The sequence below is a fragment of the Microcebus murinus genome, chromosome 4 (genome assembly GCF_040939455.1).
Source record: "Microcebus murinus isolate Inina chromosome 4, M.murinus_Inina_mat1.0, whole genome shotgun sequence".
Classification (NCBI taxonomy): Eukaryota; Metazoa; Chordata; class Mammalia; order Primates; family Cheirogaleidae; genus Microcebus; species Microcebus murinus.
The window spans coordinates 31889818-31902501 of record NC_134107.1 but is presented as its reverse complement, the minus strand read 5'-3'; the positions used below and the strand labels follow the sequence as shown (position 1 = coordinate 31902501).

General features: G+C 44.0%; 1 protein-coding gene across 3 annotated transcripts in view; it reads right to left on the bottom strand.

Moving 5' to 3' along the window:
• The window catches only part of FBXO3 (F-box protein 3), a 35717-nt gene extending 29163 nt beyond the window's left edge, over positions 1-6554 (bottom strand). For 2 of the 3 annotated variants that reach the window (XM_012739883.2, XM_020286523.2), the window contains exons 1-3: positions 6412-6554; positions 2701-2790; positions 764-927 (exon numbers count right to left, since the gene is read on the bottom strand). In XM_012739883.2, coding sequence (XP_012595337.1) covers positions 764-927; positions 2701-2790; positions 6412-6515 — 358 coding nt within the window. In that variant the 5' untranslated portion in view covers positions 6516-6554. Of the gene's footprint in view, positions 1-763; positions 928-2700; positions 2791-5784; positions 6101-6411 lie in introns of those variants that run through there. The other variant, XM_076002041.1, reaches the window with a different exon arrangement.
• Positions 6555-12684: the final 6130 nt, after the last annotated feature.

Here is a 12684-nt window from a genome sequence, read left to right as displayed (position 1 = left end):
AAATGTGAAATGCAAAAGGAATGCTATTTCAAAAGAGTCCTTAGTGATACTAGAAGGAAAACATTTGAGAAGAATTGATTATAATTTTAGCTTAGCAAAATCAAAACATGTATACAATGCCTTTCAGTGGAGAAATCTGAAAAAATTTGGAGGGTAAAACAGATAAGTAGCAATATATCTGTAATCTGTGCATTTTCATGGGGAATTAATCAACAAATCAAATTAATGAAAATAGCTTGTTAATATTTCTTGCCAAAGGTATACAATAATAGTGTAGTAGAAAGAGCACAGATCCTGGGGCCAAACAGACATCAGTTCAAATCTTAGTTTCACTAGTCTGTAAATGTCAAAATAAGGATAAGAGTTTTTCTTACTCTATTATGACACTCTTGTCTCTTAAAGACCCAGGTTCTTTCCAAATATTAAAGAATATTTAATATTCTTTATATACAGATCTAATGATATAATAATATTAATCTATAAAGTAGTAAACAAGTTACTTTATATAAAATAAATATTAGGATAAAAAGAGTTCAGCTTTCCCTTCTAGTAAATAATCATGCAGGTCCCAAGGCTGAGCAAAAACAGGGGAAGCACTAAAGCAATATTGGCATTCTACTTCCTTGACCAAATGTGAAGGATGAATTATAAACAGATGGGATTAACACAGTTATACAGATGACAGAGACTCAAAGTTATTTAAACTAACATATTTATACTAATAATAACAAAAATGAGGAAAGGGGATCCTGCATTCCAGTACCTTTCAGAGATAAAACCATCCGAGGACACCTGGGCTCCAAATATTTCTTGAGATCATCCCAAGCTTTTTTAATAGCAGCATAGTGGTCAATGTATCTTCCTACATCAGAGTAAGTGTCTATGAAGAGAGATTTCCAACACTGATTCTTCTGTGTTTTCTCTTCCCTAAATAGATTAAAAACAGAAATTAAAAATCTTTTGAAATTATATTGGCATTTATTTTAGACACTTACCAACATACTTTATTGGATATTTGTGGCTACTTTTGCCTTCTTTTTCATTTATTTAGCCACAAATGAAGAGTAGATAGCAATAAGTGATACACATATCAAAAATTTTAATAAATTACTGCTGGCATGGTGGGATTATGAGTCACTTATTTTCTCACTTCTGAATTGTTTTTTTCTAAGTTTTCTAATTCTCAACAAAATAGAATATGAATAATATGTGGAATTTAAATTTCAACTTACTCTTAAATATATATCAGTTTTATAATGTTCTATTTTAGAGAATACTTAGAATCTAACGATATAAGATTAATCTAGCACATCTACATTGAATTAGCCAGAGAAACATAAAGCATCAAAGTAATTACATGATTCAACATTTCTATTTGTTATAATTCCCCAAACATATACTGAGTGTCCACTTAGCTAGCCACTGAGGACATTCAAAAATATGGTACTGGCCGGGCGCGGTGGCTCACGCCTGTAATCCTAGCTCTCTGGGCGGCTGAGGCAGGTGGATTGCTCAAGGTCAGGAGTTCAAAACCAGCCTGAGCAAGAGCGAGACCCCGTCTTACTATAAATAGAAAGAAACTAATTGGCCAACTGATATATATATAAAAAATTAGCCGGGCATGGTGGCACCTGCCTGTAGTCCCAGCTACTCGGGAGGCTGAGACAGAAGGATCGCTCGAGCCCAGGAGTTTGAGGTTGCTGTGAGCTAGGCTGACGCCACGGCACTCACACTAGCCTGGGCAACAAAGCGAGACTCTGTCTCAAAAAAAAAAAAAAAAAAAAAATATGGTACTTTTTTTTTTGAGCTGGGGTCTCACTATGTTGCCCAGGCTTGTCTCAAACTCCTAGGCTCAAGTGTTCCTGCTGCCTTAGCCTCCCCAATAGCTGGACCTACAGGAGCACGCCACTGCACCTGGCTTTCGCACATTTTTTTTGACTTCGGAAAATGTATAGTCTAATCAGGAAGAAAGAATGAAGTGTAAATTTAAGACTCAGAAGGGCCAGAGGACAAGGCAGCCACAGAGGGCCTTAAGGTAACATACTAATGAGCTTGGACTTCATCCTATAGGGAATGGAAAGCCACAGAAGGGTTTTAACAGGAGAGTTAAAGAGCAGAATTGTGGTTGTGGTTTGGGAGGGGTGGATTTAAAGGGTGTAACGATGAGTTAGGAGGGTTTTGCAGTATTCCTGGTAAGAGATGAAATGAATTAAAACTGGCATTTAATGTGTTAAATCTCTACTTCTTGAGTCATTACACCTGACTCTCCTCAATCTAAGAAAAAGATATTAGTATTCCTACCTTTTCTTTCGCCTTTCCCAACTCCCACCTTCTGTCATCTATTCTTTGATTCTGTCAAATTTGTTAACATTCACTGAATAATTACTGAAGTTAATCGATGCAGGACAGCCAATGGAAAGGTCCAGCAGACGGTTGTACAAACAAGTCTAGAGCTCAGTGGCAATGTCAGGGAGGGAGACTGAGGTTTGGGAATTAGAAGCACACAGGTAGTCACTATCAACTGACCAATGCATGCAGGAGAGATCAGATGGGGAGAAGAGCAGTGGGTCAAAGACAGAACTTTGGACAACACCAACATCTACAGGCAGGCATAAGAAGAGCCATCAAGAAAAAGAGACAAGGGTTAGAAAGGAAAGCCAAGAGCTAAATTTCAATAATACATATTTCCCACATACTCACTCAGATATCAGCCAGTATTTTTTGCAATGTCTTCTCCACAGAGGATCATGACTTGATAGCTGACTAAGTCTTCGACTGACATAGCAACAACTGGCAGTAACCAGATTCACGATTAGTATAAAAGAAAACAGAAAAATTGAAAAATAATGATTAAAATATTCATTAAGTTTTATTTTATGTCTTTGTTTTTATTTTTCATTTGTTATTCTTATAATTACAGTATTTTACAAAACAGTATTTTCTAAAACCTGTTTAACATGTTAGGTAGTATAATTACCTTGTGAGTAGAGAAACTATTTGAGTTTACAAATAAACCCTGACACCTCTACAATTGTAATTTTCACATGAAAGTCTATAAACCATATATACTGTTAGAATTAATCTCAAATCAATGAGCTTTCCCATATTTATCATTAGGACAGTAATCATTTCTACATATAGGAAGAAATGTTATATAGGTATAAACAAGTGGTTTGAGTTTTTTTTCCCAGGATCTGTAAGATATATACTACTAAATGCACACAACTTTTGCTTGTTTTTTTCTACTTTTTTCTTAAAGAAAAAAGTATTTTCTACTTTAAGAAAAAAGTACTGCAGCCAAAACTCTTTTTCATTAAAGCAACTTCTGGAGAGTCCATCTATCAAGGGGTGTCCAAATAACAGTTCTGATTCAACATTTGTGGCTATACAAGTTATCAGCTACCCCAAAACATGGAAGTTTAAAAGCAATTAATTTTCTTACTATACACAGATTTCTAGCATAGCAGTGCTTCAATCCTGTAAATGCTACGCTACATAATTAATTTGTAAAAAGAATGAACCTAAGATTAGGAAAATGAATTTCTCTCCTTTCTGAAGAGAAAACACAAGTTATAGAAAGTAGGCATTCAAAGATCTCATTTGGGCAATAGCTAATCAATTAATGGAATCTTAAATCACCTGGGGTTGAACAAGGCCATGAATAGGGCATGTCTATGGTAAACAGAATAGCCTTTATTTGATTTTCAGATTTTACAGAATCATCATCCTCATCCTTTTCCGCCAAACTCAGGAGATGACCAAACTAACTTTTGTAAACATAGGAATCCTTCCCTTTTTGTGAATCGAGGTTCCATTCCCTCTTCTCAATTCCTATCCCTCCACTGCCCTAGCAGCTGAACAACATAAAAGAATCTGGAATAGGCACCAAAAGTGATTTCGATTCACATCAAGGTTGAAAACTAATGTTCTAAAGGTTTTGATCAGTTGGTTTAGAGTGAAATCTCCACCTCAGCCATCATATGTTTAAAAGTGCCACAGGTAATTCTGATATATAGTAAAGGTTGAGAATCATGTACAATAAATCATCCTGAAAAGGAGAAGGCATCATACAATCTCAGATTCAAACTATGCAGCTGATACTACATGATGATCCCAATGGACTAATCCAATCCAATCCCATCCAGTTCAGCAGATATGTACCAAAGCTTGGCACTGGGCTGGACACCTGGCAAAGTTGGGGTGTACGGTGCAGGACACAAAAGGCAGGACACTGGACACTTTTCTGTGGATAAAATTTGATGGTATTCAGCTCATTTTCCCAGACCTTTATGGAGGGATCATGTCACTTCTGTTTAAAAATTTGATTACTACCTAAAGCATTTTAAATAAAATCTGATCTCCTCGCCTTGGCTCACAAAGTCCTACCTGAACTCACCAACCTCATCTCATCACTCTGCCTGTGGGTCACTCCCTACCTCCAGCAACACCAGCCTTCTAGCTCCTCCAACAGGCTTTGCTGTTAAACAGTCCTGCTCAACAGTCCCATTAGCCTCTGAACACACTGTTCCCTCTGCCAGGGTACAAATGCCATGTTTCATATATGGCAGCTCCTTCCAATTTTAATTGATCATTTCCGCCTTCTCATTCCTTAACAGAGCACTCTATTTATTTCCTTCACAGCACTTTGTACCTCTCGTAATTATGCACTTACTTGTATTTCCATCTTGCCTACTAGACTGTAAGCTCCCTGAGAGGGACCTGATCTGCCTTGTTCACTACTGTGCCCCCAATGTTTAACAGGCTAGCATAGCAGCCACTCAAAAACATATCTGTTGAATAAATGATGAGTATGAAGATAAACAAGGCAGTCCTTACTTACATTTGAGAAGTGCACTATCTGGCATGGAAATCAATTCTGCAGAGGAAGGAAGAAGGTAGAAAGAGGGTCTTAAAAGAATTCCACCTTACCAGGTTCGGAAGTGGTGAGCAAGGCATTCCAGGCAGAGTCAAGAGCTTAAGCCACAGAACAAAAAAGTGCAAGTGCATGGTGTGCTGGCATGATTGTGCAATACAACAGTGAAGGGGAAATAAAGCCTGAAAAGCCTCAGATAATAAACCAAATGATAAAGGCCTTCAATGCCCCTGAAGTTTAGATTATAGTCTGTAAACAACAAGGGATATCAGAGATTTTTAAGGAGAATGACAACCAGATGTGTCTTGGAAAGATCACTCTGGCAGCAATCAAAAGTTGGGGGCGGGGCTAGATTGTAAGCGGTTATAGTCACAGAGTATTTCAGATGAAAACAGAGCTGGAACAACCGGTCCCACAGAAAAACTTCATTTTTCTGCTTTAGTACAAGCCTGACTAGGGGGAAAAAGTGTAGAAAAATAAGTGTTAGCAGGTACTAGGACAGGTAGCAGCCAGAAACTCGAGGTTTTCCTCTATCTCCACCTAGCTAGACCAACAGCTATCTGACAACTCCAAGAAATAAGAACCGCTAATACAATCATCAAAAGGCTAGAATCCAATGGTTAATAATAAAAAAAATCTCGCCTACCCATCCTAAAAAGACGATTTTGCCTCCTCTGTAAATATACATGGCAGCATAAGAAACTCAGAGCCATGCCACCAGCTGTCAAGGGTGTAAACAATCCTGACACCTCAAGGGGCGGGCTGGCAGCGCCATTTCTTCCTCCATCCGACAGTCCCAAGCCCTGAACGAATTGGGCATTTAAGCACCCTTATCAACACTCGGTGTTTATTTTTGGAACAGATGCTAGAAATGTGGGAAATCTAAGGTGCACAGGAGGGAAGACAGTCACCTGTATCGCATCACCGGAAGTCAGTACCAAAACACAAAGTGCAACACAAACCGTAAGGAAGGCGGTTGAGGGCAAAACAATTCTCAGGCACTGAAGTCCGAAAGGGAGGCCTGTCAGCGATGACGGTGCCCGGGAAATCGCACCGAAGGGTTGGGGGGTTGCCTGCCCCTTTCTCTCACTCGCCCAGCCTGCCCACGCCGGCGCCAGACTCCGCAGGCCCGGGGCCCAACAGAGAATAGCGCGCGCCCCGGACAGGGGCTTTTCCACAGCGGCCAGGCCGGACGGGGACCGTCGGGGCCAGCGGGGTTCCGCGGGGCGCGGGTGGGCGCCACTGGGGGGCCGCTACCTCCGTCCCCTGCCGCTGGGCCTCGCCGTGGCCTGAGAGTCAGGGCTCTCGTCGCTCCTCAGGCCGGGGCCCGGGACGGGAGGAAGACCTCAGGGCGGGGCCGTTTCTGCCCGCGTCTCGCCCCAGGCCCCGGCTGGCTCTGCAGGATAACGGCGGCCCTGGCGTCACCTTCTGGTGCCGTGGGAGCCCGCGTCCTGCTGGCGGCACCGGCCTCCTCCCCTCCTTCCTCACCGCCTCCATTCCCCATGTCCCCATCCCTGCCGTACGCGTCGTCCCATTACTTGATTAGGTCCCGGTAGTCCAGGAAGGATAAGATGAGGAGCAGTGGATCGGTGGGCAGAGACCCTAGGGTCAGCGGAGTCGACTCGGTCTCCATGGCCGCCATCTTGCCTGGCCCGAGTGCAGGTCCGGCCCCGCCCCGGCCCCGCCCAGACCCCGCCCCCGCCGCCGCCCGGGACGCTCCCCAGCCGCTCGCACAGGTTTGTTATGTAACCGCCGGGCCGGCCCCGCCCCCAGGGCGAAGGCTCCGCCCCCCACCCGCCGGCCGGGAGCAGAGCTCTGCCCGCCCTCTGGCGCTCGGCTTAGTCCTCCCCCGCTCTCTCCTCGTTCTCTGGTTCCTATGCCTCAGTGGCCTGGACCCCCGTCAGTCTTTGTTCCCAACTCTCTTTCTCAGTGTCCCCAGCTCCCTGAGAAACTTTACATCCGTTATCCTCGAAGCCTCGCCCCACATCTAACACGAACGCCGGTACGCCGTTGGCCCCCAAACCCACCGCTCCTCTTCGTTTTCCAGCCCGGGAACCCTTCGTTTCCCCACCTCAGGCTCCCTCGGCTCGGCTCGCGGGTCTCTCGCGCGCAGCGGGCTGCTCCGAGCCTTGTCCGCTCGCACGGGCAGGGGCAGTGAGAGGCACCAGCGGGGGGCTCTTCTCCGGCGCTGGGAAAATGATCGTCGAAGGTACAACTTTATGCCCCTACCCCTCAAATGGAATGTGCACATGGACTGAGTCTGAGTGTCAGCAGCTCTCACCTAATTTGGTCATCATGGCTATTTTTCAGCCTATTAGCGCGATGGAAGCTGTATAGTAAAACGATTTTTTTCAAGTTTTAAATTTTATTTTGGCCAAGGTATAGATTTCGGATAATGAGGCACCCTGAGTGTGAAGAGATGAACTGAGACTCCTAGAGGGTGTAACTGATGGGGGCTTGAAGATGGCCACTCTTCAGCTGTGCCAAGGTGGTATGAGAATGGGAGTGGGAGAATTAGGTATTTAATCTAGTGGGTTGTGAGCTAAGAAATATATCTCTTGCCTGATTTCTTCTTCTCCATTGCTTTTCCTGAGGCAGTGTGGCATAAGGGGATTTGGGGCATCCAGACAGACCTAGACTTCACACACTTGTTACTTATTTTACTAGTACTGAGATGTTGGATTAGTTAACTATACCTAAATTCCATGAGCCTATTCCTCATCTCTAAAATCCGCCCCTCCTATGGTAGATTAAGGATGGTAATAACTCTTTGTTTGTATAAAGTGTCTGGCTACATGATAAATGTTAATTTCCCAAGCTTCTACATGCATAAATCACTAAGTTTTCCATCCTGGAGAAAGTTTCTTCTATTTGGAAGAATGTTTCTACTATTTGGAAGAGTAGAATTGATGTTCTTCCTCCCTCCTCCTGCCAAAAGTCCGTTTCCCCAATTCACCGTACCATTAATGCTTTCTATTTATGGTTTTTTAAATATTTCTAACTCCTACCACCCACTCAGCAAAACAAAACAAAACAAAACAAAAAACCCTCTGCCTACATCTCTGTACTTCCAAATTGTTTATTTACATACTTAGAGCATTTATTGAATTAGATTCTGAGACGTTGTTCTCTCTCTGATCAAACTATAAACTCTTAGTCATACTCATCCTTCAATTTCAGGGCCTAGAATAGTAATCAACAAGTAGAAAGTTTAAAATCAGGTTGAACAGATGAATGAAGACAGAACAATCATTTCTGTTTACAAGGGAACCATGCCTACTTATATATAAATGCTTATAAAGACATTGGATCCTAATTTATGTTTATCTCTATTTTTCCCTCAAATGGGCCACTTGTTTTAAATCCAATAGCTGATGGGAGTTTCAGGTACACTGCATTTGCTTCTGCTATCCTCTTGTACTTGGGCTTGGTCCAGCTATCACCTGATGCAGAAGACCAAAAGTACGAAGTTACCCTACTGTCAGGCCAGGACTAAGGTGAGGTGAGGGAGTCACTCGCTTGGGGCACAAAATTGAAAAAGATGCCAAAAAACTCAGCAACCAAAAGCAATAACATTTTAATGTACTATCCTTAACAATACATCTATGCAAAAAAGATTTATGATAAACAAAATACCAAAATCTTAAATAAAAACAGGATCCCACAGTGCCATGTAAGCCATGTTGGAGGCTTATGCAAAAGGGAAAAAAAATGTGCACCTCTAAATACATGTTTAATGGTTTAACATTTAAATGGTAAAAAGTTTCCCCCAGAATGCCAGAAGGGGCACTCAAGTGGAAGATTTGCTTCTCCTATGTGGCTGGGCTTAGAGCTTCTACCATGCTCTCTCACATCCTCTTCTCCAGGCTGCTGACCTCTGCCACTTCCTGCTTTGGAAAGTGCCATCTGGTTTCTAGCCCCTGATGCATTAGCCCTGCCACGCTGGGGAGGTGGCCTCAAATCAGCCTCTAGTTTTCTCCCCAACAGGGTAGGTGGAAGAGGTTGGGGGAGCAATGTAGGCAGCAGGATCCAGGAGAGCCCTTTCCTGGGCTGTGACTTCCTATTGCCTCCCACATAACCCCCAATAACAGCTGGAAAGAGAAGAAGTAGGACAAGACAGCCCAGGACATGGTTATTTAGATCCCCTGGGCTTTAGCCTCACCCTGAGGGTGAGGGCTCCAGACCTGTGGGCCTGGGTGGGAGAAACAGTCCATCCAAGTCTGCTAATTGTTTTGGAAGCTGGTCCCTGAAGATCGTGGAAGAATTTCACTAAAATATTACTTGCTTGCCATCATAATTCCTATGGTAGACCAGAAAGCACAAAGTTCTAAAAGAAGAGTTCCTATGTGGAACGTTTTTTAAAAAGGCTTTTTCCTTTTCTCAGAAGTAGAGATGGACAATGTTTGAAAAATAAATATATGTACACGTTCCCTTTAGAACCCCAGTGTCACCTTGTCTATGACAAGTGGTTTTTAACATACAACATACTATCTCTTGGTAATCACATTGTAGCTTCATTGGTTTTTGAGGTTCCCATTAGGTCAGTCCCTCAGATGTTAATTCATATCAAGTGTAAGCATCTGGGCTCAGGACTCTGAGAGATGAGAGGAACAGGGTGCTGTGCCTGCTCTTTAGGAGGTGAGATGCAACTCCCTAACTGTGGTTGGGGATAGATCCAAATGGCCCTGTACCTTTACTTTCTTCACTGTTTTCATGGTTTAGCAACTAGCTGGCTCAGCAGATCTGAGTTAGCTTGGAGACAGAATGGGCAGACATTGGATGCTCTAGAGGCCCCTGCTAAATGGCAGCCTAGGTGTGTCCCCTGTGCCACCCACCTTATGTTCAACAGCATAGCTTAGGGTCCTTCTCTATTGAACTCTCCTTGAGATGTGTCTAGTCTCACTCTGCTCAACCTAGGCATACCTCTCAGCAGGACAAGGGAGCTGGGAGTTGGGATGGGTGATGGGATGGGGAGAGGGGGTTGTGTACACACTCCTCCTTCTCTGCTCATACTTCCCCAACCCAGTTTGTATTTAGACCATGTGTTGGTGGTGGATGCGTGCCCTTGGCCCTTGAATGGCAGCTGCATGCATGAAGGTTATACCCCACTTTGTCTAGGTGCTAAATGTTCTTGGAACCATCCTTGTCTATCTGGGCCTCTCCAGGGTCCAAAACACTTTGTCCTAGGGGCCTTGTCATGCAAGTCCTGGTGTCAGCTCTTCTGGTTGTGCTGAGGTGGCCTTTGCCTTTGGGAGCCCAGGAGATGGGGGGGTGGGAGGACCATGGGACTGCAGGACACTAACTCCCCCAAACAAGTGCGTCAGCCTGGCCTGAGGCTGAAATGCTGCCTGTGATTGATGAAAAGGAGACCCGCCTCTGCAGAGCCTAGGAAAATTTAGGAATATGCTTATGCTTTGTGGCTGAAAGCAGGGAGAAGGATAAAATTGCAGGGATGAGTGGAGATTAGGGGCTGCCACTGCTGCTCAGAAAGGCTGCCAAGCTGATGGGCTGATGCCAAAATCTGGAGTGGATTTAGCTGCTCCTGTGGAGCAAAACCACAGACAAACCCATGGCTAATGAGAACCCTGGGACAGAGATTTATAGGTACAGTTCCAGCAACTATATATACTAAGTCCTGGGACTTGGTTTCCTGTTCTTTCCTTAAGAGAGACTTTAAATATCTCTGAATTTGCCAAACAAATGTCTGGTTTTTTTTTTTTTTTTTTTTTACTGTGACATGCTTCTTGTTACCTAGCATCCTGTATAATTGATATGAACCTTCTGGGTGCATGGAGAGTGGAACTGCTGGTTGGATACATTTAAAATGTCCTCTATTGGTGGCTTCTAATATAGAGGGGCTGTAATCCAGAAGCCTGCCAAGATTGCATCATTGAAATGTCTCCTACAAAGCAGACAGAAAATGCAGTATTATTACCCAAGATGGAATATAGGCCAGGGTGCTGAACCCCACCACCCACCAGTTCAGTAGCCCTGGGGGATGGGGAAGACAGGAGTGTCTGGAGTCTTACTGTGTCTCATTACGGCTTAAACAGGTAAGTGGTCACTGCTATTCTTGTGATGTCTCTGATATGGTAAGAGTGGCTGAACTATAATTGTGCAACCAGTGACACTTGGTATGCAGGCTTGGGTGGGCTAATGCTGTTTTTTTTTTAAATACTTTATACCTTCCCTACCCTTCTCTACGCCCCAGGAGGCTGAGCTCTGTGAACTTCTTCACTTGGGCTCCCTTGTTATCTGGCTTCCAGTTGGGTTCAGCCACTGGAAAGCATCAGTAGGAGGTTGGGGAAGGGGAGAGGAAAGAGAAATTCTGGTATTTAATCTCCATCTGCTGGGGTTTGGGTTGAGGCCATGTTCCTCTGTGGAGGAAGCTCCTGTTGGTGCCCTCTTCCCTACCTTTGGTCCACCTGGCTCTGATAACACTGGTCCTTCCCACTGCTGTTTCCGGGTTGGTAACAGCTCCCCTCTGGTACTAATCCCTGAGCACCTCGCTACCCCTTATTGATTCCTTTGTCCAGCTTATACCTCAGTTGGTAATCTTCTCATTTAATTCTTTTTTGTTACGTGCCTTTGATTGTTTTGTCTGGCTTTTTGTTTTTGTTTTTGGAGACAAAGTCTTGCCCCATCTCCCTGGCTAAAGTGCAGTGGTGTCATCGTAGCTCACTGCAACGGCTCCTGAGTTCAAACCATCCTCCTGCCTCAGTCTTCTAAGTATCTGGGACTACAGATGTGTACCACCATGCCCGGCTAATTTTGCTATTTTTAGTAGAGATGAGGCCTCACTCTTGCCCAGGCTGGTCTTGAACTCCTGAGCTCCACCTTGGCCTCCCAAAGTGCTAGGATTACAGACTTGAGCCACCGTGCCCATCCTTGTTTTGTCTGTTTTTTGGGGAGGACTCTGACTGATATCATTTGCCTTTATCTACCAAGGCAAGCAGTGCTGTAACAAATTTCCCAGTAGTACACTGTACATGACCAAGAGTTGAATAAGCACTAAGACAATTAAAACAGCTGGTTGGGCCAAATATTCCACCCTTTTGATTACCTCACCACCAATAATACAATGTGCATTCCATCACACCCCATCCTGGAAAAGTAGACCAAAAATGGATGGGCTTCCAAGGAAGAAAAAATCAATTCTGCTACCCACGTGGCTTTCTTGGAGACTTTTTGCACCATGGCCCCAAAAAACATTCTGTAATCTGGTATCACAGTTCTAATCCTATGGTCATTGCTAGCTGTAAGGATGGAGGCCCAACCTCTGATTGGCCTGTTTTGGAACCAACATTCTTTATACTACAGGCTTTATAGACCAGTTAAACAACTACATTTGAGGAGGGGATACCTATGGAAGCTTTGAAAACATCCCAGTCACCTGTAAAGCAGACCTTCTCCTAGTGCTTCCTATCTCCTTCACACCCATGGAATTACAGGTATCAGCGATCAATGTCACAGCAGAATGGAGCCTTTGGAAATGAGACTCTACTTTCTTGTCAGCTAAGCCCTCAAGGACTTCCTTCTGTTTCTGGAAAAAGAGAATGTCACTGAAAGGAAAAGCGAAGACTCTGCCACCTGAAATTCTCACCTTGCTTTGGGTCCTGTCCAAACTGAAATACCCAGAAAGTTCTGTAGTGATATGGAAATGGCACCTCCAACCAAGGCCCAAGCCCAAGCCTGGTCCCCGATACCTTAGCCAACTTCAGGAACAGATGGCTGCCCACCCATTGGACATGGAGAGCTCCACCTACTGTTAAACCTAAGCTATTGGCTCGCCAGGGCCTCTTTGACAAGAC